A 24,457-nucleotide genomic window follows, 5' to 3' on the forward strand; every position below is an offset into this window, starting at 1 on the left:
CCGCTGGGGCCAGGCCGGGCTCGGGATGGCGCAGCCGCGGCCCCCAGCGCCCCCCGGCCGCCCGCGGAGGGGCTCGCTGCCCGCGGGGGGTGGTTGGCAGGTGAGGACTGGTCCGAGGCGGCCTGGCCCAGGGGACTCCGGGCCGGGCAGCCCGACTTCAACTTCGAAGACCGCAGCAGGCGGAGCCTGAGCCAGGGCGGGTGTGTTGGCCTTTGGGCTGACACCGGGTGGCGGCTCAAGGCAGGGTGCAACCCTCACCCAGGGTCAGGACTTGGGCTCCTGCTGCAGCTGTCCAGGGAACTGAGGGGCAGCCTGCGGTTTCCTGCAGTGGCACTGTGTGTGTGTGTGTGTGTGTGTGTGTGTGTGTGTGTGTGTGAAGGTAGGACCACTTTCCCCCTTCCATGTCTTGTCTGGGCCCTGAATATCAGACTATAACTTTGGGGTGGTGCTGCCCAAGGTGGGGATCCCGCCTATCTGGGCCACATCACTCCCAGCCTCTTTTCACCATGTGCCCGGGCGTCTGTTGCTGTCTGTGAGGCTGTACTGTGGGTGTTACTTGTTGCTGTGTGTACATGCTGGGTGACAGTAGCATGTGTCAATGTTTATGTGGCTGTGATTCCTGGTGCAGCAAGGCGTGGTTTTGTTCCAGGCTGTTTGGTCACCTGAGTGGGGTGCCCACGCTGCTGTATCTCATGGAAGGGGCAGGTTGGAGGCCATGTCCTGATCCCAACAAATGCCAGTGCTGTCACAGTGCCGGTTTGACACGTGTGTTTGTCTCCCTGGACTGCAGGTGTGTGTCTGTGATGTCTCCTGTAGCTGTCGGTCAGTGGTCTTGTCTCTTCCAAACTCGCAGGTGCTGGGTGAGGCAAGAGGTGACCACGGTGGACCTTCCAGGGTGGGTCTTACTCTGTGGACAGGCCTCAGTGTGCACATGAGGTGGCATTTGTGCCTGGTGACCTTCACCAGGGCTGTGTGTATGTGTGGTGGCGGGAGATTGCACTCAGGCAGAGGTATTGGCTTGTGAGGATTGACATCTCCTACATTGGTCTTTTCTTAAAATTTGTCACATTGAGATGTTTGTTGTAGCTGTTAAGGGTGTATGTGTGGCCCTACTGGGGAAAGGGGGTTTGTGGCTGGGGGAGGGAGGTGTTTGTGTTTGTGTTCCTGAACACCTGCCTGTCTTTGGGAGTGTGTGTGGCAGTGTGTTTCAGACAGAAGAGTGGTTTTGTAGTGTTTACGTAACATTGTGTGCAGATCTTCAACATAGGTGTAGGTGTGGGTTTGTGTTTATGTGTCTTTTGTGGTACGTGGACCTGTGTGTGAGTAGGTGTGCTGTTGTATAACTGAGGGTGCCAACATTTATATTGGTGTGTTAGTATGTGGCTCTGAGAATCACAATGCACAGAGTCCATGAATTTTTGTGTGTATGTGTGTGTTTCCTAGTGTGCACAACCTCCTAGCACATGTCTGTGAGCTCAGGTAATGTTCCCACGAGGCAGCAGGAACTGCTTGAGTTCAGCCTTGGAAGGACTGGGGGAGGGGCACCATCCTGGAGGCTCTGGGGGCTTCCCAGGCCCAGCCCCTAGCCCCTGCCAGTCACCAGCCGGCAGGGATGCCGCCTTTCAGGCAGGCTTATAGAAAGTTGGCGCTGGGGAGGCCCATGCTGCCAGGCAGCTGGCAGACGCTGGATTAACCCTGTGCACACCCTGGTTAGCCTTGGGAGGGCCAGCTTTAGTATGAAATGCTGTGTGTGAGCTCCCGAACTTGTGGAGGCCCAGTGGGTATCTTCTCGCCCAAAGATCCCCTCTTAGTCCCCCCCTACACTGCCTGGGGGAAGGGTAGGTTGCCTGAGCAAAGGCCTCTGGCTGGCTGGCTGGCTTCCAGGAGAGTTGGGTGGAACCACAGATTCTCCTCTCTTTCTGGCTGGGCTTATCTCTAGAGCTGGGACCAGGGGCTCTGGTCTGTGTACTGAGTGGACCCTGCAGTGCCTGGGGCAGATCTGGCTCTGCCCAGGGCAGCAGCCTCTTCCCTTAGAGGAGGGGTAGGCTACCAGGGCCCCAAGACCTGTGCTGTAGGCTCACCTCACTGGACAGCTGGTCAGCATGTGGGCTTTGTTGCCCAGAACCACACCCTCCACTCCTTCCACTCCCTGGTACCTTGGTGGCTGACCAGGGCGGGGACCCCTCCAGCTGGGCATGGTCGGTCAGGCCACTTCAGGACTGATCATGATCTTCACTCCTCTGTTGCAGAACACTGATCTGTTTGCGATGATTGAAAAGATGCAGGTGAGGAAGTTATAAAAGCCTGTTTGGGGGAGCCACAGACTTTGCTGGGCTGGCAGTGGCGGGGCCCTCTCAATTTTCCCAGCCCTCTCTGAGAACAGGCTGGGAGCCTTCAATAGACCATGCCAGGACCAGAGAGTGGCAGCTGGCAGTTCAGAGTCCTCTGTCTGGAGGAGGCTGGTAGCGCCCTGCCTCTATCTGACCTGGAGACCCATCCACGCTCCAGTTCCCATCCCTGTGTAGGTCCTCACAGAGCCGCAGTCAGCTCAACTCACCCCCATACCCACACACCCTTCCTACCCAGAGAGATACATTGCAGGCACCGCAGGACCCTCTTGCCGAGTGGAGGTGGGAGAGATGCCAGGCATCTAGAGCCTGTGCTGCGGGTGGGGGAGGTGTTCATGAGCCAGGCAGCCCAGGGCATAGCCCTGCCCCACGCCTCCCTCTGGCCCCCTCTCCACCCCAGCCCTGCTCTCACAGGGTATGTGGGTGCACAGGAGGTGGGCAGGGCGTGTACCAGGGCAGGGATCTTTCGCTGATGTCAGCTCACCCTGCCAAGCGCTTGCTCTTGATGCCCCCTTCCTTTCTCTCTCAGCCTCTCATCCCCCATCCCCCCTTCGCATATCTGCATTGATGTAGTCACCCCCTCCCACATGCCTTGCACAACCAGGCCTGCACACCACCCCTGCCCCCACTCCCCGCAGCATGTGTGTCCTGTACACAGCCCCTAGCTGACCTCTGCTGCTGAGGGCCAGGACTGTGGCCCTCCAGAGAGGCCTGAGGAACGAGCCATGGGCTGGCCTGTCTGAGGAGCACCCCCACGTTGGTGGGGGGAGGTCCCTCTTGGGTTTTCCCTTCTGCACAGCGGGATGCAAGGCTGTCAGGGAGGACGCCTGGCAGCAGGCCTGGGCGGGTGTAAGGGGTGCTGCTTTCTCTTGCAGGGAAGCAGGATGGATGAACAGCGATGCTCCTTCCCACCACCCCTCAAAGTAGGTGGGCCAGGCCTAGCTGCTGGAGCAGACTGCACGCTGGGGGGCGGGGTCTGGGAAGTGCCACAGCTGCCGCTTCTGAAGGAGTCCTCCTGTGTGCCAGCTGCCAGCCTGTGTGAGCAGGGCACCCAGGTCCCTGCTCCAGGAGCTCTGAGATATAGGGAGTCTTCCTGCCATACCCGGGCCTCAGGGCAGCTTCTCCTGGCCTGTACCACTATACTTGCCCCTTGCTCTAGGGCTTGTTCCTTAGCCATTTTCCCTGGGGACCTGTGCTCTCAGCAGGAATGCGCCCACTGGGACCTTGGCTCCTACCCCCTCCTCCTGTCTAGGGCAGAGGATATTCCACCAGCCACTCCCCCAGATGGGTACATGCTTCCTGGTAATTCAGGACCCCACACACTAGCAGCTAGCCCTGGGGCAATGGACCCAGGTTGAAAGAGGTTTCCTGCCAAGTCCAGGCTGGTGTTCTCAGAGTGGTCCTCAGATAGTGTTGGTGCTACCGGGTCTTAGAAGTTGGCAGTTGAGGGGGGCACTAGACCCCTGCAAGGGAAACTGTGGGTGAGAGCAGCCTCTCACAAGTCCCTACATGGTTCAGAGGGGCAGCAGGGAGTCTCCTTTCTCTAGGCAGAGAGCACTCCAAAGATGTCAGGATGGCAAGCTTAGCCTGCTTCTGCCCAGCCTTGTAGGGGGCACCCTGGGCCGATCCTCTGCTGTATGCTGAAGTTGAAGGCTGAGGCCATGGCCCTGTGCACACTCCCAGCCCCAAGTGTAGGCGGAACAGTGTGTGTTGGGGAACCTGGTAGGTGTGGAGGGTCAGGGCCCCCCCCAGCTGAGCCTCTGCCTACTTGTATTTTGCAGACGGAAGAAGACTACATTCCCTACCCAAGCGTTCACGAGGTACCCAGCTGGATTTGGAGCCCACCCTTGCCTCCATCCTGGGGAGGTCCTCATGCAGGCCATCTGGACACCTGGCTCATCCTCCCTCCCAGCAGCCTGACTGCAAGCTTTGCCTTGGGGGCTAGAGGCTTCATTTTCAGGCCTAGACTTCAGAGTCTGCTGGAGCCCTTAGGCTTTCTGATCCAAATGTCAGCCTCCTGGGAAGGCCAGTGCTCCCAGCTCTCCAGGAGGCTGCCCCCATCGATTAATGCCGGGGCAAGGGATAGCATGGCTGGGTCTGAGGGGGGAAGGGCTGTAGCAGTTACCCCCTTGCTCCAGGAAGGTAACTGAACCTTGGGGATAACACAGTGCTGGGTTGTCCTGTGTTACCCCTAATGCCACCACAGAAGTATCCCCAATCAGAATTGGAAGATGTCCTGGGGTCCCTAATGGGGTACTGCTGTACAGAGTACCTTCAGCCAAGCCCCACTTCAGGTCTTAGGGCGAGAAGGGCCCTTCCCGCTCATCCTGCTGCCCCAGTTTGGGGGCTACTGGATTGAAGGCACCAACCACGAACTCACCAGCATTCCTGAGATGGAGCCACTGCAGTCGCCCACAACCAAGGTGAAGCTGGAGTGCAACCCCACAGCCCGCATCTACCGGAAGCACTTTCTTGGCAAGGTGGGTGGCTGGCTGCAGGGAGTGGTGGGTCACCACACAGCCTCCTGGGAGACCACAGAACTCTTGGGCGGGGCTGAGTGGCAATCCCAGAACTCCAGGGACCATGCGTATGGATTCATTCATTCATTCATTTGACAAACATTTATTGCAAAGGCAATAGGACACCATGGCGGCCAACTGCAGAGGCTACTACCAATTTGAGTCCTGGTTTAGACACTCCCCACGTGGGACATCAGACACGTTGCTTAACTTTGGTGTGCCTCAGTTTCCACTTCTGAAGAAACATCAGTAGCGACACCCATTCTGAGGTTGCTGCAGTGCTTTAATGAGACCATGCTTGTAAGATTTGGAATGGCATCTCCAGCAGGGTCGTTGCTTATCAGGGTGAGCAAATAGTGGGCTCCCATTGTCTTCAGCTGCCTTTTCCTAGGTAGCTGGTATACACAGCAGTCAACAAAATGGACCCAGGCTGGATGTTGGGCAGCTTGGGGTGGGGGCTGGGAGGACACAGGCATGTGACATCTTGACCGGGGCTGATGTAACCTCAGCCCTGCAGCAGACCCTGCCTAGTAAGAGCTTGAAGGATCAACACCCAAGGGTATTCTCAAGAATTAGTAGGGGAGGCTATGGGTGCTGGAGGGGAAGTTGCATGCCAGGTGCTGTCCGTGTCGTTGACAACCAAAGTAGGGGAGCATACCATGGGTTGGGGGGGGCCTTGTGGCCTGGGTATGAATCTAGGCTCTCCCTTCTAGTGACAGTGGTGTGCTGGGCAAGTTATTTATCATTGAGCCTGCTTCCTCATCTGTCAAACTGGGGGCACTGAAAGCACTCATAAAGCATGCAAAACTGTGTCTGCTAAACACGGTCAGCCACAGCTGTTGTTCCATCCGCCTAATCCCTCTGTGAGAGCGAGATCACCCTGCATTCCCAGAAGAGGAAGCTGAAGTGCAGGGAAATGAAGTGAGTCAGGCAAGGTCACCTTTACTGAGCCTGGTCTTGAACCAGCTCTGGCTGACCTTCCGCTCAAATGTACTGTGGGAGCTGGGCGTGGTGGCACACACCTGTATGCCCAGTATGCAGGAGGCTGAGGCAGGAAGATCACCTTGAGTTTGAGGCCAGTCTGGGCTCCACAGCAAGACCCTGTCTAAAGAAAAAAAACCAAAACCTGAAAACATGCTGTTGGGAGGATTGGGCTGTGTGTATGAGTCTGCAGCCTGACCCTGGGAGATACTAAGGCTAACTGTTGGGGTGGGGGATCCACTGTGGTGGGGACTAACCCATGCTCCCACTATACACACTAGCCTATGCAGGTTCAGGAGTCATTGCCTGGGGATAAGCACAAGCGACCTGAGGTTCTGTGTCCTAGCTGAGCCCTTTGGGTGTCCCAGACACCCCCTGTCCAGAGGCTCACTGTGGCCTGGCAGGTGGTGGGCTCCCAGGGACCACGTGTGCCCAGCACATAGTTGGCACACAGGAAAGTTTGCTACAGGAGCGATGAGTGACCGATGAAGGTCGCAGGCCTTGAGCATGGCAGAATTTGAGAGGAGACATGATAACCAGGGCTAGGTTAGCAGACCGAGGAAAGGGAGTTCCAGCAGCTGGCAGACAGCAGGGCCATTTCCTGGCTCCAGGTGGGGTGCCGGGAGGGGGTGGCTTTTGGGCTCTGTTAGAAAGTGGCTTTGGAGATTGATATTCTAGGATTCCAAGCCCAGGTCCCATTGGGTCCTTTGGGATCATCTGGATTTGGGGGGAAGGGTCAGGAAAACTCCCTGGTCCTTGGACTTCTTGCAAAATTCTTTGTACTCCTCCGTAAGCAGTGCCAACCATTTGGGGGTTTCTGCCACTGTGTGCCCAGGCAGGCCTGAGGACCTCTCTGCCCCAGGTCTAGTCAGAGTGCCTCTTAGCTCTTGATTTGTGGGCACACCCTCTGGCCCCTCCCCCCCCTTCTGGCTGCAGTCTCTGAGCACAGGTGTTCATGTTTAAACAGGATTTGCTTCCAGGGTGATTCCCGGGATGGGCGTGGCTGAAGAGCCAGCTCCACCTCCAGGGCTGGGCCACAGAGGGAGCCCAGGGTCAGGCTGGGCTAGTGTCTCCTTCCATTGTAGTCCTTGGCCTCCGGACGACCCTAGCTGGAGGTGCCAGGCCTGGGCTTCCATCTGTGGGTGCTGTCCTTGCCACAGCCACCCCGTAGGCTTGTAGAGTGCCTCTTCGCAGTCCTTGCCCTCTTCTCTAGGTGAAGCAGGAGAGCGGGAACCTGCCTGGTCAGTGCCCTATGTGCTACTAGATGCTTCACTTCCTGTTTCTCACAAGCCCTGGCTTCAGGGGCCACAAAGTCACAGCCTGGGCAATCAGCTGGTTGGCTCACTGTCTGTCCGTCCGTCCATCTTCGTGCCTGTTTCTCTTCTATGTATTGGGGCTTAAACCCCAGAACCTCACACACGCTAGCTGGCCTTTTCTTACTGAGCACCCACTGTGTGTGTCACATCTGTGGGGGAGAGGCCAGGAGACAGCTCTGTAGGTATGTGTGTGGCCCTGACTGCTGAGCAGGAGAGAGCAAAGTTACTGGAGACAATTACTGAACACTGCGTTGGTACCAGGCACTTGACTTTTTTCAGTCTCTGCCACCTCAAGGTACGTGTCTTCACTCCCATTTCACATACTGGGAAAGTGAGGCACACAGAGGTAAGGTGCCCTTTGCAAGCTGCTCTGCTGGGAAGCGGTAGATCTACTTGATGCAGAGCCTGGACACCTGCCGCTTGGCAAAGGCCCTAATCTTGGGGTGAGCCGGCTTTCTGGTTTCTGGAAACCCCAAGCTCAGCCTCACCCTTCTCCCGCCACACCACACAGGAACATTTCAATTACTACTCACTGGACACTGCCCTCGGCCACCTGGTCTTCTCCCTCAAGTATGACGTCATCGGGGACCAAGAGCACCTGCGGCTGCTGCTCAGGTGAGGGCTGTGTCACAGGGACTCCAGGACAGCAAGGGGTGCTGAGGTCTAAATGCTGAATGCCCACCTCTATTACCCTTCTCCATATTGAGACCTGGAGAGGAGTCGGGATTCGCCCAAGGTCACACAGCAAGTGTGTGGCTCTGCTAGCCCTGGTGCCCATTGTCACCTTTGGTCCTCCCTGTGGGCTGCCTCCTCTGGTCTTTTTGTTGCAGGGCCTCTTTTCCCTCTCCCACTGCCCAGCCCCTCACCATGTGGTGTTCTGCTTACAGGACTAAGTGCCGGACGTACCACGATGTCATCCCTATCTCCTGCCTCACAGAATTCCCCAATGTGGTCCAGATGGCAAAGGTGAGGCATCAGCGCCCCCCACTTTGGGTGCTGGGAGCCCCAGGGGCTGTAGGCTGTAGGTTGCCCCCAGCACACACTCAGCTGCAGCTGCAAGCCTGCGCCCTATGCAGTGCAGCCAGTCTCTGCAGCCCTACCTGCCACTGTTTCCGACTGTGTGCACATGCCGCGGGCACCTGTCCCTTCTTGTGTCCTTTGACACTGTAGCACCTCGGGCCCCAGGGGACCTCAGTTCTCTGAACTGTATGCTGAGCAGCAGCCTCTGGTGTCCCCAGCTTAGCCTGGCCTCCTTTCTACTGCTATCCCTGGACCTGGCCATTGAGGCCAGAGTCCCCTCTCATCTCCTTTCCCGACCCCCCATGACTTCCATGGTCTTCTCTTGCAGCTGGTGTGTGAAGATGTCAATGTGGATCGATTCTACCCTGTGCTCTACCCCAAGGTATGGCTCTGGGGTCTCCTTGCTGAGGGTGCGTTGGGTATGTACTGGGTACCTGCTGTGTGCCAGGTATTTCCCCTTGGTCTCTCTTTGACCCTCACAATACCCCTGCCAAGTCCACAGTCCTCAGAAGAGGAAGCACAGAGAGGTCCTAAAGGTGTGCAGCAGATAAGGAGAACTGCATTTCTACCCAGGGGTGCCTTTCTTGTAGGCAGGCCCCCTCAGGCCTGGAAACTCAGTACTGCCTGGGGATCCTCCCAAGGCAACCTGTGCTCTGGACCTTCCCTGGGTCACGGACCTTCCCTGGGTCACGTCTCTTTCCACTGGTCTTGTCTTCTGTCCTCAGAAGGGACCTGAGGAAAAAGCATACCATGCACACCTCCGTAAATGCTCCCCCTCCAGCCCTGGTACTACCTGCTGGCTCCAGACACCGTGGCAGTGTGGGAGTAGAGGCAGGGGCTTCTCTCTTCAACCAGCCAGGGGCCCTTCCTGGAAGAGGTGGTCCCTGAATGGTGTAGTAGCCTTTGTGGGCCCTGACTGAAATCTGGAGTAGAGTGAAGTCAGGATCCACCTCTTGATTACAGAGGGAAACCCGAATCCCTGGGGGCCCAGGAGGGAGGTTCCTAGAGGCCTCTTAAAGGTTCCTCAGCAAATTGGTGGGACTTGACTGATGTGCAATGGAATGGGTGTGCCTTAGGGAGCTGGGTGCTAGACTGCAGTGGAGGCGGCTTCGGCCATCGCAGGCCAGGGGCTCCAGGCCAGTCAGGAGCCCAACAGGTCTGGGATGTGTCCCCACCCAGCAGACACTTGCAGGCTGGTGACCTTGGTTGTAGAGCTCTCTACAGCTTCAGGTTGCTGAAGCTTTCTACAACCAAGATGCAGAGGGGCCAGTGGAGTGTCTCCCCCTCCCCACTGGGCTTGCTTAAGAACAATCCATGCAGCACTGGGCATGTGGGGAGAGCTCAGTGGACAGCAGTGTGCATGCAGCGTCCCTGTACCCCATGCTGTCCCACAGGCTTCCCGGCTCATCGTCACCTTTGATGAACATGTTATCAGCAATAACTTCAAGTTCGGAGTCATTTATCAGAAGCTTGGGCAGGTGTGCTCCTCCCTATCCTGCCTCCGCCCCACCTCGCCCCGGTACTGTAGACTTCACAGGGCAGAGTGCTGCCAGAGCTCTCAGTCTCCCGGAAGCCCTGGGCCCTCCCTGGGGACACCTGAGCAACAGCCCCTGCTGCTCCTAGCATCCAGCACAGCCCATCCTCCTTTCTGCTGCTGTCCCCCAGACTTGGCTATTGAGGGCGTGGTAGGGGTGCTCAGGAGCTGCAGCTCCATGACTGTGACCATGACAGCACCCCTGTGTGGTCCCCAGACCTCCGAGGAAGAGCTCTTCAGCACCAATGAGGAGAGCCCTGCCTTTGTGGAGTTCCTTGAATTTCTAGGCCAGAAGGTCAAACTGCAGGACTTCAAGGGGTGAGTCTTCAGGTGGGAGAGCCGAGCTAGTCTGACCCGTGGCCCTTGGTTGGGGGAGCCCCATCTTGGCTGCACAGAGGCCTGGCTGGGGCTGGAAACTGAGCTGTGGCCTGGGGGCCCTGGGGCAGGTTCCGAGGTGGCCTGGACGTGACCCACGGGCAGACGGGGACCGAGTCCGTGTACTGCAACTTCCGCAACAAGGAGATCATGTTTCATGTGTCCACCAAGCTGCCCTACACTGAAGGGGACGCCCAGCAGGTAGCCTGGGCACCCATCTACCTGCTTCCCACTGTCCCCTTATGCCCCACTTGTCCATCTAGTGTCCATCGTGCCAGGCCCTGGAACGCAGGCACGGAAATGACCCCCTCCCCCAGGTAGGGGGCAGGTAAGAGAGGCTGCTTCAGTGCCAGGACAGCCCCCACTTCCACATCTGCGAAATGGGGATAGCAGTGGCGCTTCCCTAGTGGGTGAGCATAAGGGAGGGGACACAGTAAGTGACTAGAATCAGACCTGGGAGACAGCAAGAGCCTGGTAAAGCTGAGCTAGTACTTTTGTGGGGAGCAAGGGGCCTTATAGGGTCCTGTGGGGGCACCAAGACTTGGCAGGCGTAGGAGTCAACAAGTGTTGGAGATCAGGTGGCTTAGGCTGTGAAGGAGCTGGAAGGAGGAGGCACAGAGAGCAGCTCCGCACGGGCCTTGCGTCGCGAGGTGCACCAGGAGTTGAACTGAAGCACTGGGTGCCCTCGTCCCGGGCTTCCCTCGGGCTGTCTGCTCACCCTGCTGCTAACGGGAGAAAAGTAGAAGGACTCGTTCCTTAGGTTTAGTGGCTTTTTCTGTTCTTTTCATAAGATTCTCTGTTCTTTGTAGCAACAGGAGTTCGTAGAGGGTCGAGCTTGTCTGGTCGATGAAGGGCCATGATTGGGAGAGTCTGGATAGGTCAAGTGCTAAAGTGTAGGGCCTCGAAACTGGGAGACCTGGGTTCAAGTACCAGAGTTCACTGTAGGCGGTCACTTCTCTGCTGGCTTTGACTTTCTCTTCTGTTGCAGTTAGCAAGAAAATGAAAAAACGTTCTTACCACACTGGGGGGTGGTGGTGGTGGTTTACAAATCCCTAGAGGTGTGCTCTGCCCCATCCCCAAGCCCTCTCATCCTCGGGTTGTTGCTTTCTCACCACCGGCCAGGCTGTGAAGGCCTGTGGTGGCCCTGTGCTCAGTTGCAGCGGAAGAGGCACATCGGAAACGACATCGTGGCAGTGGTCTTCCAGGATGAGAACACGCCCTTCGTGCCCGACATGATCGCATCCAACTTCCTGCATGCCTATGTGGTGGTGCAGGCCGAGGGGGGTGGCCCTGATGGGCCCTTCTACAAGGTGGGTGAGCTCAGAGAGCCTTGCAGGGGCCTGCGAGGCCCCAGGCCTAGCGCTGCCTCGCTGGCAGGCCTCTGTGAGCCTCAGTTCTTCCCACTTTTGTAGAGGAATGGGAATACTCTAGCTTCCCAGAGTGTATGACTCAAAGAAGATGGTTGCAGCCTCCCCTTTCCCCTCTGGTGTCTCCTTTCGTCGTGTTGTTTCACCTCCTCTGCCCTCACAGTCCCCTGTGACCCTGAGGCCCCCACCACCTGACCCCATCTTTCGAATACAGGGCAGAGGAGGAGGAGCTAAATTTCTGGGGACAAGGATGTACCCACCCAACAATCAGAGCCTTGATGACACAGTGGCAGGACTAGAGGCAAATTAGGGCTTCCTGGCAGCTGTGGGAAGGAGCAGGCCCTTGGCTCCACAGGGACAGCTGTTCTCCCTTCCAGGTCTCGGTCACCGCGAGAGATGACGTGCCCTTCTTTGGGCCCCCTCTGCCAGACCCTGCTGTGTTCAGGAAGGTGAGAGGTGGCCCCTATCCCTGGCATGGACAGCGCTTGACTGAATGGTAGGGGACTGGGGCAGGGCACAGATTCTGTCTCCTGAGGCCCTGGAGCCCTGTGCAGCTGTGGCCTGGCTTTTCTCTTCATTTTGACCAAAACTTGGTTTTGGAGACAAATTCTCGCTGTACAGTCCAGTCAGGCCTTGAACTCACGTGTATAACCCAGGTTCTTGGACTCATGGCAGTCCTCCTGCCTCAGCTTCCCCAGTTTGTTTGTTTTTTAAATAAGGCCACAGAATAATAAACTATGTTTCTCATAACAGACAGTGGCCTTTCCTTAATTCTGCCCTAGTTTTTGACCATCTCCTTTAAACTGTTTGGGGAGAGGAGGGCTTCTGTCTCTGTCACCCCTTAGAAACCACCCAGCTTAGTGTGCTCTGCTCCCCCAGAACAAAGCAGTAGGAGAGTACCTTGATCCTAACGTGTGGCGTTTGCTCCTCTGAAGGGTGTGCAGCCTTGAAAGGTCACAGTGTCCCTCACAGGTGCAAGGGCTGCGATCTGAGCTCCAGAGATGACCTCTAGGAGGCTCAGGGGACTCCCAGGCCCCGGGAGGGCACAGCTCAGGAGCTCGGTCCTGACCCATCTGGGCTCAGGCCCTTGCCTCTCTGTTGCTGACTCCCTTTCTCCTCTCCACCTGGGGGACTCCCAGGGGCCTGAGTTCCAGGAATTTTTGCTGACAAAGCTGATCAATGCTGAATATGCTTGCTACAAAGCAGAGAAGTTTGCCAAGCTGGAGGTGAGGATGGGCTGTTGGGGCTGATTTCCCCCTTCTTGTTTAGAATTTCCTTCCTGCCCCCACCCTGCAAAGCAAGGGCAGGTCAGACTTTAGCCTTGAGGGGCTGTGTGTGTGTGTGTGTGTGTGTGTGTGTGTGTAGATCTTGGATGGAAGCCCCACTTCCCTCTAGGGAGAAAAAGCAGGACAGAGGCCGAGGCCTGGGAGGTAGGCAGGCTGATGGTGTGTTGGAGGGAGCTGGGGCCTGGGGCCGGGAGCCAGATCTTGCTGAGGAGCCCTGAGGGTTTCTGGGCCTGTGGAGAGCAGCCTGAGTGAAGCCAGGGCCGGGCTCTTCCTCTTCCAACTGACTGGGAGGAAGTGGCCCTCACCTTGGGAGGGGGGTGGGATACCAGGATGCAGACTGAGGGACGAGGGTTGATTTTGGGGCTCTCTCCCGATGGCCGGCTCACAGGAGCGGACCCGCGCTGCCCTCCTGGAGACGCTGTATGAGGAACTCCACATTCACAGTCAGTCCATGATGGGCCTGGGCGGTGATGAGGACAAGATGGAAAACGGAGGAGGTGGAGGCGGTTTCTTTGAGTCCTTCAAGGTAAAGTGTTCCCGGGGGATCTCCTGGGCAAGGGAAGGGGCGCAGAGATGGGGCCCAGGGACAAGGGCCTAGTGGAGCGGAAGGCTGGGCTAATCCACAGGGTGTGGGCTTGTCCAGAGGCAAATTCTGTGGGGGTGGAGTTCTGGTGGGGAAAGGGCCGTAGGTGAAGCTCGAGGTGGACGCTGGACAAGATGTGGGCGTGGCCAGAAGTAAGCTGGTTGGGGTGGAGTCGAGTGGGCGTGGCCCAAGGGTTGGGGGGTTGTACTCAGGGTTTCCCTCCAGGAGGTGTGGTAGAGGTTCAAGCTTAGATTTAGGAGTGTGGCCTGTGAGAGGTAGTTTTGAGTCTGGAGATTAAGGGAGGCTCTGATTGATTAGGAGCCAGTGATGGAGGTGGGGCCAAAACTTGGGGTCGAGTCCACCGGGAAATTCCTAAGGTTGGAGTTCAGGTGTCAGCAAGGTGCTGCTGGTGTCGTCTTGGGCTGTGGCTGGCAGAAGAGCTGGCAGAGAAGTGAGGAGAACTCTGCCTTGAGTGAAGGAAAGAAAAAGAGGACCGGGAGGGCCAAATGTCCTTTGGAGAATGACCTGGCCTGTGTGACCTCCCCTGTGTATCTTTGGCCTAGCTTTTGCTGAGGGCGCTGGCTCTCTGGTTGGGATCCCAGCTCCCACACCCAGCAGTTTAGGCATGCTCTGAGCCTGGTTCCTTTATCTGTTGAGTAGGGTAATGGGGTAATGACCACTTATCTCATCTAATTGTTGAGCTATTTGTAAAGCAATTAGATTAGTGAAACATAAGTTAAAAAGCAAAATGCAAAACCCTGGCTCCTCCTTAGCAACAGTTGCCCAAAATGAGAGGTGGGTGGAGATGGGAACACCTCATCCCTGGCTGGGCCTGCACTCACCCAGGCTACAGCCCCAGGTTGTGGCCTCCATGCTCCTGCCCCGTCCACCTGCAGGAGGAGGACTCAGATACCCAGCCAGGCCACTTGAGTCTCAGCCTCTCCCCAGGCAGCCTGGAGGCAGAAGCTGTGGTTCTGCACAAAGGGGTCAACCAAGCTGTACAGAGGGAGCCCTGCCCCTACCCTTTGCAGACCAGGGGTGGGGGTGGGAGGTAGACACAGGGCAAGTGTGTTCTTTGGTGGTCACTCTTGTAGTGTCACATCTAGTAGGTGGTACAGAGGGGACCCAGGTTAGACTGAAGCCTTTCTGGGGTAGCAGAGTCCACACTTCAGGACCTAGGATTTAGCATATGGGTTCTAAACTCACCTGTGCCTCAGTTTCATCTGTTGTAAAATGGGTATGATGACAGCCCCTGCCTTGCATGGTGGGTTGAATGACAGAGTGGATGTGAAATACCTTGCTCCACAAGAAACGCCCAAAATGTGTAGATTAGTCTGAAGAGGTGAAGGAAGTGGGGAAGAGGTGGAAAAGGAAAAAAAAAGGAAGGAAAGAAGGAAGGACAGAAAAAAAGGGAGGGGAAGGGGAAAGAAAAGAAGGAAAGGGAGTATAGACACCCTAAAAAAGCAACAGGTTTCTCAGGGATCTCTGAGTACACATGTGGTTGTGACTTGGGGGCTTCTGCACCCCTTAAAACAGCTGCTTGAGGAAGTGCCGCGCATGGCAGTCTGGGTGGCTCAGAGGCTCAGGGAGGCCAAGTGGCTGACACCAGGCCAGCTGGCAAGTGGGGGCAGAGCCACGGCCCACACTGCCCTTAGCACTGTGTGTCTTCCTTTTGTGTGGTACAGGGGGAAACAGACCTCTTGAGTGGATGGGTCTGCCTGGGGTCACCCAGAGTGAAGTTGGTGGGGAGGGGCCTGTTGCCTGGGCTCCTGGAGCTTCCCAAGGTGGGGCTTGCGAAATCCATGCCCCCTCTATCCCCATGTCACCCTCCCAGCGGGTCATCCGGAGTCGCAGCCAGTCCATGGATGCCATGGGGCTAAGCAACAAGAAGCCTAACACTGTGTCCACCAGCCACAGCGGGAGCTTCACTCCCAACAACCCTGACCTGGCCAAGGCAGCTGGAATAGTGAGTGTCCCCTCCTCTGACCTGCCCCTCCCGGAGTCCACAGTGTCCCTGTCACCTGAGGACCAGCCCCACCACTCCCCATTGTCCTGTGGTCCACACACCCTCCCTGGGCTCTGGGCTCGGCTCAGCTGCTACTCTCCATGGAGGGTTAGGAGCCCTGCCAGGACATGGGGTGCTGAGAGCCCTCCCCAGTTCCTCGGTCCTCTCCTCTTCCTGGCCCTTTCCTCAGTCAGGTGTCACTCTCTGGGGGTCAGCTCAGGGGCAGCCTCTGTGTCCCATTCCCAATGAGTACCTACCGTCTGTTGTGTGCTGAGAACTTGGCTGCTGTGTGGTATCTACTGTCAAGTCTTGGGTTTCTGGGGACACCTACTGTGTGTCAGGCTGTGGGCACCCGTTGTGTCAGGACCTGGGCTGCTGTGTGCTTATGCATTTTGTAAGCACCTACTGTGTGCCTGGCCCTGAGTTCCTGTGAGCACCTAACATGTGCCTGAGTACCTACTGTGTCAGGAAATGCATTGTTGTGTGGGCATCAACTCTGTAAGCACCAACTATGTGCTCAGGCCTGGGCTGCTGTGTGAGCATGTCCTGTGTGTCAGGACCTGGGCTGCTGTGTGAATAAATGATTCGTGCTAAGCCCTGGATATCAGTGAACACCTACTGTGTGTCAGGAAGTGCACTGCTGTGTGGGCGTTTCCTCTGTGGCACCTCCTACTGTATGTCTGCAGCAGCCAGAGCCTTTGTGCCTGTGGCTGCTATCATGCGCCAGGAACCAGGCTTCTGTGTGGGCATCTCCTGAGCGAGCCCTTCTTGTGTGACCACTAACTGTCCACCAGGTCCTGCGGGCGTCTACCCCTCCCACAGCAGGCTTGCTAGGTGTGCAGGAGAAACAGGCCTGCATCATGGGCTGGCTGCTTTGCGCCACCTTGTGGCCACCCTGGATATTGTATCTACTGCTGTGCTCCCCATTCAGCCAGTCAGCCCCCACCATCTATCCATCCACCCATGCACCATTTACCTACCCACCCATCTATTTCTCCACTCATCTGTCCATCCATCCATCCATCCATCCATCCGTCCGTCCGTCCGTCCGTCCGTCCGTCCGTCCATCCATCCATCCATCCATCCATCATCCATCCATCCATTCATCTACCAACTTACCCAGCCACCTACCCATTCATCTACGCATCCACGTGCCAGTCCATCCACCGATCTATCAGTTCATCCATCCATCCCCCATCTCCCCACCCACCCCCCATCCCCCATCCATCCACCCACCCCCATCCCCCATCCATCCACACACCCACCCATCCACCAACCCACCCACGTATGCAGCCACCTAGCCATTCATCTGTTCACCCATCTATCCATGTGTCCTCCCATCCATCTACCCACCCTAGCATCTCTCCTCCCTTCCTCCCTCCTTCTCTTATTGACTGTCTACTGCATGCCAAGCCGTGCTTAGTGCTATGAAGCTGTGTCATGTGGCGGGAGGCACCTGCACCCCCACCCTCCACCTGCCCCATGGTCTGGTCTGGCTAGGGAAGCAAGGCGAGGCCTCTGCTGTCCAGCAGTCACCAAGTCCACTGTCATCTGAGGAGCTGGCCCGACCTGCCCACAGGTGTTCCCTTCCTCCTTGCCACAGAGGGGTCCCAGGGACAGGGCCAGGCCAGCAGCACCCACCATGGCAGTAACCAGACCCATTTCTGTTTTTGTTTTTGCACAACTCTCCCTCTCTTCATGTCGCCTCTTCCATTCTTGCTTTTCCTTCCCTCCCTTCCCTCCCTCCTGACCTCTCTGCCTTCTTGTACCTTTTCTTTCTTTCTGCTTCCCACCGATCTGTACCATCCCCTTTTCCACTCTTCTTGCCCTGGCTTTCCCTTCTCTCCATCTCTATCTGTAACCCTCACTCTCTGGACCCATTTCTGTCCCTACCTGTCCCTCTTTGTGCCCCCTCTCATGTGTTCCTGCTTCCATATAATCCCGTATCACCCTCGGCCCCTCTGCTGTCTGTCCACATGCTTCTCTCCTTCTCTGCCCATCCATGTGGCCCTGTCTTCTCTTTTCTCTTCTCTTCTCTTCTCTTCTCTTCTCTTCTCTTCTCTTCTCTTCTCTTCTCTTCTCTTCTCTCTCTCTCTCTCTCTCTCTCTCTCTCTCTCTCTCCCCCCTTTCCCCCTCCCCCCACCCTCTGCCACCCTTTGCTGCTTGCCAGTCATTGCTTATTCCTGGGAAAAGTGCAAGTAGATTCGGACGCCGGGGCAGTGCCATAGGCATAGGAACCGTGGAAGAGGTTGTCGTCCGCAGGGCCACCGGCTCTGGAGGCTGCTGCACGCGCTGTTCTCCGCTCGCTCTCAGGACGGAGGCCATATTGGGGACGTGGCCCCTTGCCGAGGACAGGCCCAGGGGAATGCAGGACAGAGTGCTGGCACCTCTCTGCACCTGCTTTGGGGCCTGGCACCTGGGCCAGAGCCAGTGGCCCTTGCCAGGGGCCTCTGACCCTCCCTGCTCACTGCCAGGACCCAGAACCCAGAGACCCTCTGCCCAGCTGCACGTCCCCCAATATTGCTGTTTCTGCATGAAGCACTGCCCCTCCCTTTGCCCCAACCTCTCCCCACCATGAACTGGCCTGAAAATCCTGCCCCTCCATCCCTCCTCGGGCCCTGCTTCCTGCCTGGGGCCTCCTCCTTGGTGTATGTGGAAGCTGGGGGGACTTTTCAGCTGCCGCTCCCCCAGACAGTATGGAGGTTCTGAGAAGGGTGGGGTGGCACACGGTGAGGACGGAGGGTGGGGGCTGGGGCTGCAATCTCATGCTCATCACCACCAGTAGGCTGCAAGGCCCCCGGAGCCCAGGGGCTGGCGTGGTGGCCATTCTGAGGACCTGGCCTCGTCCCTTCCCAGCCTGGAGTGGCTGCCCTGCCCTTCTCCTAGACCGACCCAGGGCAGCTCTACAGGGCCCCCCTCTCCAAAGCTGCGGCCAGCTGGGGGGCTGCCCAGATGCACACCTCCTCCCCTTTCTTGCTCATCACTGCTGCTTTGGGGCAGAGGGCAGTGGGGGGCACTGGGGCTCCCAGGGCAGCTGGGTGCTGAATTGGGGCCTCTCCCTGCAGTCCCTGATTGTCCCTGGGAAGAGCCCCACAAGGAAGAAGTCAGGCCCGTTTGGCTCCCGCCGCAGCAGCGCCATCGGCATCGAGAACATCCAGGAGGTGCAGGAGAAGAGGTAGGTGAGGCCCTTCCCTGCGCCCTGTCAGTGTCACCGCCGAGCAGACAGCGGGAATGCCCACCTCTACCTTTTGTTCCCTTCCTGTGACAGGGCAGTCCTTGTAGCTCCCTCGGGGCCCACCCTTGGCACTGTAGGCCTGAATGTCAGGGATTTTGCCCTGGCCACACAGCCAACAAGGAGCAGAGCTGGGGCTTGAGCCCCGGCCCGTCCAGCTGCCCTGCGCCCACTCCCCACTGTGAGAGTGCTGGCTAGTTCTGTGAGCGTGTGTAGAGAGTAGCTTCCAGACTCCGGGCTGTGACCTTGGGCCAGTGGCTGTCTTCCTCTGAGCTCTCTTAACCCAGTCTGGAGCACTGGGATGAGAAAGAGCATGTGGCTTCTGTGACGATTTGGTTCCATTCATGTGACAGGGTCTATGCATTAGGAATACTCCAAGAAAGGAGCTGGCACTGTCCCCACTGCCACTAGATCTCAGAATGCCAACCTTCTGAGTTTAAGTCTTGGCATTAGCTGGGTGCCCTGGGGAGGCCCCTTCCCATCGAACCCCAGTCCTAACATGTGTCACAGGAAGGTGTCCTGGTCGCTGTAGCTCCTTTACCACCTGCCCGCTCATTGGCCAGCTTGGCTGAGGAGCCCCAGGGCAACAGTGGGCTGACCCCGGAGTGTATAAGGTGTCCGTGACATCCCCTCATTGCCTGCACCTCATTCTACCCCAGCGCCAGGCCCCGAGCTGAATCCTCTCGCTGCCCCTGTGTGCCCCGCAGGGAGAGCCCTCCGGCTGGCCAGAAGACCCCAGACAGCGGGCACGTCTCACAGGAGCCCAAGTCGGAGAACTCTTCCACTCAGAGCTCCCCAGAGATGCCCACAGCCAAGAACAGGTTGGGCTTGCAGCTCACTGAACCAGAGCTTTGGAGTGGGGGGCTCGTGCTTCCCATCTCCTGGGCCCAGCTGCCCAGGAACCTTGGCACTGCCTCGGGAGGGCATGGGGGGCTGGGTGACCTCTCAGTTCCTCTTCTGATGCTCTCCTGCCAAGCCCAGGCGTGGGGTGGTGAGCTGTACACCTGCCGCCCCTGCACTCGAGTGGCCTGTATGCCGTTTCCATGTTGCGGGACAGGAGGAAAATAGAGCCCCAGACTGTGATGAAATGTTGGGGGCAGTCGTATTGTGGGTGGTTCTTTGGGGATGGTAACATTTGAACAGAGAGCTGGGTGAGTGAGGCGTCAGCCCTGCTGGGCCTGGCTGGCAGAGAGAAGAGGGCTCCAGGTCAGGAGCCAGCAAGTGCAGAGGGCCTGAGGATGGCAAGAAGGGGAGCAGACAGAGGAGCCAGGAGATCGAGGGGCTGGGCGGTGCAGCATGAGGGTGAGCGGGGCTAGCTCAGTGCCTCACAGGCTGCATGAAGCTTGGAATTTTATACTACGGGAATTAAGAAGGCTTTGAGAGATTTTGTGTGTGTGTGCTGGCCACTGAGCCAGGGACTCATGCCTGCCACCCCTGAGCTGCATCCCCAGCCATACCTACTTTGAGATGCAGTCTCACGGAGTGGCCCCTGCCAGCCGCAAACTCCTAATGCTCCACCCTGTCCCTCTGGGTGTTACAGGCTGGGGTTACAGGTGGCTCTGTGGGAGGTGTGAAGAGGAGAAGGAACAGGGCCCGTGGGTGGCGCTGTGTGGGGAGGGCAGGGGCAGCGGCCAAGGGGTTGCTTTTCCCTTGACCCAGGTCAGTTGAGCCTCTCTCTGGGTTGTGCTCAGGAGGACCAAGAGGACTCAGCTTGGGCTGAGACTCTGGGGAGCAGAGGCAGGAAAGAGTAGGTGACAGGGACAGGGCCTGCAGGTCCCATCATGGTGGGTGTTTGAGAGATTTGTGCTTTGGGATCTGAGAGGAGTGAGACTCCAGGCAGGAGACAAAGTGTGCGAAGAAGAAGAGGGGTTATGGAAGTAGGGCATGGAGCTACCTCTGTTCTCCCGCCTACGACCAAGTGCCCCTGGGCGTGCGTGTGCCCACCCTCTCATGCCTCGACGTCTCCTCCTCTGTAAGAAAGGCCATAAAGTGACAGCCATGAGCTAACTCAGGTGAGTGCTTAGGGCACTGAACCCTAAGCCAGGGAAGCCGTGAGTGGGTGTGGAGCTGGGGTGGGCCCGAGGAAGGCCATGGGAGTCCAGGACTCTCAGAGGCTGAGGAGCTGTGCTGAGGCTGTGAGGGTGCCTGCTGTCGGCAGGCTGGGCCTCCTGGCAGGGAGTGAGGGAGCCGGGCCCGACCAGGGCCGCCTTGGGTGGATGCTGCTAATGGGGCGCCGTCTGTGGCAGAGCGGAGACAGCAGCCCAGAGAGCAGAGGTGCTGAAGGACTTTTCCCGCTCCTCGTCCAGTGCCAGCAGTTTCGCCAGTGTGGTGGAGGAGACGGAGGGCGTGGACGGGGAGGACACAGGCCTGGTGAGACACCCAAGGGGCCCGTGTACCTCCGCGGCCTGGAGCGCGGCTCTTGGGCCCCTGGAGGTGCTCTGGCCGGAAGTGCAGGCCTGGCTGCAGCTGTGATGAGGGGACCCAGGTAGAGAAGTGGCCCAGCCTGACCCTCCTTGTTCTGGTCCCTCCATGGCACCACCGCACTGTCCAGAGAGCCCAGTCTGGGGGCTGCGAAGACCTCCAAGCCTCTGTCTGGAATGCTCTTCCTGTCCCGCTCCCTCTGCCTGGCCAGGTTTCCCTCTGCTTGCTGAAAGCTGTCCTTGACTGTCTGGTTCAGGAGAGCTAGTGACCCTGCTTTACACCCTCGCAGACCCCTGGACTTGGCTCTCACCACCCTCGGTCAGTTTTCATTCAGCAGACCTTCAGGGGCACCTACTCCTTGTCCTGCTCATTGCTGGCACTGTAGGGAGTGAGCCAGGACAGCACCCTGCATGGTGGCCTTCTAGACAGGCATCTCGGCCCAGCTGGCCTCCTAGACTTCAGGCTCCCTGAGGGCACGCAGGGCCTGACCCATGCCAGGGGCCTGGCCTGGGAGGGCATCCATGGATGTGTTGTGTGATCTGCCTTGTGCACGGCAGACTTTGGGGCCAGTGAGGGGGGCTAATCTCCCCCCCTCCCCAGGAGAGCGTGTCATCGTCAGGGACGCCCCACAAGCGGGACTCCTTCCTCTACAGCACATGGCTGGAGGACAGCGTCAGCACCACCAGCGGTGGCAGCTCCCCAGGTAGCATGTCGGCCTCCTGCAGAGGGTGGGGTGTCCCTGAGTCATTGAGGGTAGAGCTGCATTCCAGGACTAGGTCTTATGTCCAGTGGTGGGCATGGATATGACTACCCCTACCATGGGGGACACTGGTGGGTCATGATCTGGGGTAGATTGCAGGGCTAGTAGCTTCTGGGAGTCTCAGCGGGGGTGGCAAGGAGGTGCACTAGGGTAGGGGTCCCTAAGGAGGGGCCAGGCAGGCCTAGGGAACACCTGTGCCAACTGCCCATCCATGCGTTCTCCCTGGTGCCTCCCCCTGGCCAGTGAGGTGGCTCCCTCCTGCCCCCCTCCCCAGGCCTGTCCCGGTCACCCCACCCAGACGCCGGCAAGGTGGGGGACCCTGCGTGTCCCGAGATCAAGATCCAACTGGAAGCGTCTGAGCCACACACTCCCCAGCTGGTAAGAACAGCAGGTGGGGTGGGAGGGAGACACATCCCACTGGGGGCTGGCTGTTGGGAGGAGGCGAAGGGCCCAGAGGTCATGGGGTTCCTTTGGCCAGGACAGCCTGGGCACAGCCATGACTGTGCCTCCCTGTGTCCCCCTGCCTTGCCCCCTGCCTTGTGGCGCTGCTGTCCTTACAGGGCTGTTAGCCGGCCACCCGGGAACTGGAGCTGAGCAGGTCAGCCTGGGCCCCTGTGCTGGTGCGTGGGCTGGGAGACTGTGGGACAGGCGGCCGGCTGTGGGTGGAGGAGCTGGTCCTCCCCCTCTCCTCAGCGGGTCGCTCTGGCTGGCCCCGCCCCCTGGCTGCAGGCTCCTCCCCTGTGCCGTGTGGCGGGTGAGCCTTGCCTCGCCTCTACCCAGGAGCTGTTGGGAGGGAGCTTGGTGACCTCTGAGTGTGGGATGGAGACACCTGGAGCCCAGGACCCCGGTTGCAGCTTGCACTTCACGGTGTCTGCACCCCGTGTCCCTGCAGATGAGGCCACAGAAGCACAAGGTGAAGAGGCTGTGTCACATCCGGGCAGCCAGGACCTCTACCCCCAAGGCCAACCCCAGCCCCGGTTCCCCTGCTTCCCACCTCCCCTCCGCCCACCCATCTGGGTGCTCTCCGCAGGGCGGAGCCACCCAGACCTGGGGCCGGGAAGTTGCTGGCGTCGTCCCACTGGCCCAGGCAGTGCTCAGCTGAAGCAGGACTGCAGGCGGGGCTTGCCCTGCCCTGAGCCTCCATCACCCAGCTGCCCCTCTGGGTGGGGGAGCAAAGTGGGCGAGGGAGGCGGAGAGCTCAGTGCGTGCCGCTGCCTGTGGAGGTGGTGGGGTGTGAGTGTGTGGAGTGAGCACTGGGCTGCCAGCTTCGGGTTCCGCTGTGTGGCTCTGCCCAAGTGGCTCACCTTCTCTGGTTGTCTCTGCCACGTGTGGACAAGATTATTTCAGAGGTCACTAGAGACTGTGATTCTGCGCACCTGACCCAGAGGGGTTGGTGTCAGTGGGCCTTCCTATCACACTGCCCTGCTTCTTGAGGTCCCTGATGCCCCAGGTGGGCTGAGGGCCTGCGAGCTGGCCGTGCCCACTGCCCCCCCGCCCAGGACCTCTAAGCTGCACCACAGATCTGCCGATTCCCTTCCACTGCCTACACATGACAAACCGGTGACCTCCTTCTGAGAGAAAGGGACCCACCTGGCTCCTCAGCCAGCGCCCAGCTTAACCCCTGCATCCCTCGCTCCTGGGCGCTCCATGCTGAGGGGTCTCCACCGGCCCCCATGCTGTGGAGGGGCAGCCAGGCACAGCTGCTGTGAGTCCATGTCCTTGTGTGTGTCTGTCTACACTTTAGGTGCCACGCCAAAGGCCAGCCTTCTGGCCACACCCCCACTTTGGAAGCCCCGTGGCCACGTGTATGTTGGTAACAGTTGTACAAAATAAATTCTATTTATCGCTATTGTATCTGGAGTTGGGCTGGCTTTGTGTGCACGCCACCCCGACTGGTGGAGACAGTCTGTCACCAGGGGATGCCTTCAAGGTCAAGCCACAGGGTCTGTGACCACTGACCATGGCTTCCTCCTGGGCACCGTCCTTCCTTCCTCTCTATCCCCTTCTCCACAGTGAGGAGAGCGTGGCTTCTGAGACTGGCCTGCTTTAAGGTCCTGACACACTCTCTTAGTAGGGTGATGCTGAGAAATTGAGCTTCTCTGATCCTGTTTCCATTTCTGTAAAGTACAGACAATAGGGTCTCTCCTGGGACTTGTTATGCACGTCCCATGAACTGGTGCATACAAACACCTAGCTTTTGGCCCCAGGCACACAGTAGGTACTCCATGTATTTTTCCTTTCTCATGGGCAGCGTAAACCAAGAGTTTCCCTATGTGACCACCAGGTGGCGCCATGAGATAGCTAATCAGATGGCAATAGCAGCGCAGAAGAGTGGGGCAAAATTCCAGTCCTCAAAGCCCAGGGTAGGTGGCTCACCAGATTACCGGGTGAAAAGCAGCTGTCAGTGTGCAGGGAAGGGTTTGGGGGCAGTGTGGTGAGGAGGGCAATGTATCCTGACATGGAATGGCAGGAATAGGGGGCCAGAGGGCCTGGGCTTTCTCTGAGGACAGGCAGTGGAGTGCCGTGGAGAGAAGCTGTGGTTACTGCTGGAGCTGGTATGGGGGCTGCTGGGCAGCAGGGTGAAGCAGCTGCTGCTGGGGATGGGGAGGCAGGGTGCATGGGCATTGGGAGGCAGAGCCAGGTCTGATGGGGATGGCTGTGGGTGGAAGTCACGGAGGACCCCAGGCTTAGCCTGGGTGTTGGGTGGGAC

The 24,457-nt window shown here is 58.3% G+C and overlaps 1 protein-coding gene across 11 annotated transcripts in view; it reads left to right on the forward strand.

Moving 5' to 3' along the window:
- Window positions 1–23,601, forward strand: part of Rap1gap (RAP1 GTPase activating protein) — a 27,079-nt gene extending 3,478 nt beyond the window's left edge. Inside the window, exons 2-24 of one of the 11 annotated variants that reach the window (XR_002822443.1) lie at window positions 2,250–2,285; window positions 3,224–3,271; window positions 4,130–4,168; window positions 4,643–4,828; window positions 7,676–7,779; window positions 8,052–8,130; window positions 8,513–8,566; window positions 9,579–9,662; window positions 9,936–10,036; window positions 10,165–10,294; window positions 11,248–11,403; window positions 11,838–11,909; window positions 12,600–12,686; window positions 13,135–13,272; window positions 15,164–15,295; window positions 17,505–17,582; window positions 18,400–18,509; window positions 19,226–19,387; window positions 20,813–20,936; window positions 21,588–21,690; window positions 21,991–22,125; window positions 22,308–22,345; window positions 22,640–23,601. Coding sequence is in view for 7 of the 11 variants with exons in the window: in XM_023722491.1 (XP_023578259.1) it covers window positions 2,268–2,285; window positions 3,224–3,271; window positions 4,130–4,168; window positions 4,643–4,828; window positions 7,676–7,779; window positions 8,052–8,130; window positions 8,513–8,566; window positions 9,579–9,662; window positions 9,936–10,036; window positions 10,165–10,294; window positions 11,248–11,403; window positions 11,838–11,909; window positions 12,600–12,686; window positions 13,135–13,272; window positions 15,164–15,295; window positions 17,505–17,582; window positions 18,400–18,509; window positions 19,226–19,387; window positions 20,813–20,936; window positions 21,588–21,690; window positions 22,022–22,125; window positions 22,308–22,316 (2,118 nt within the window). In the remaining 4 variants the exon portion in view is untranslated. The other 10 variants (XR_002822446.1, XR_002822445.1, XR_002822444.1 and 7 more) reach the window with 10 other exon arrangements.
- Window positions 23,602–24,457: the final 856 nt, after the last annotated feature.

This window comes from Octodon degus, unplaced genomic scaffold, assembly GCF_000260255.1.
Source record: "Octodon degus isolate 3935 unplaced genomic scaffold, OctDeg1.0 scaffold00092, whole genome shotgun sequence".
Classification (NCBI taxonomy): domain Eukaryota; kingdom Metazoa; phylum Chordata; class Mammalia; order Rodentia; family Octodontidae; genus Octodon; species Octodon degus.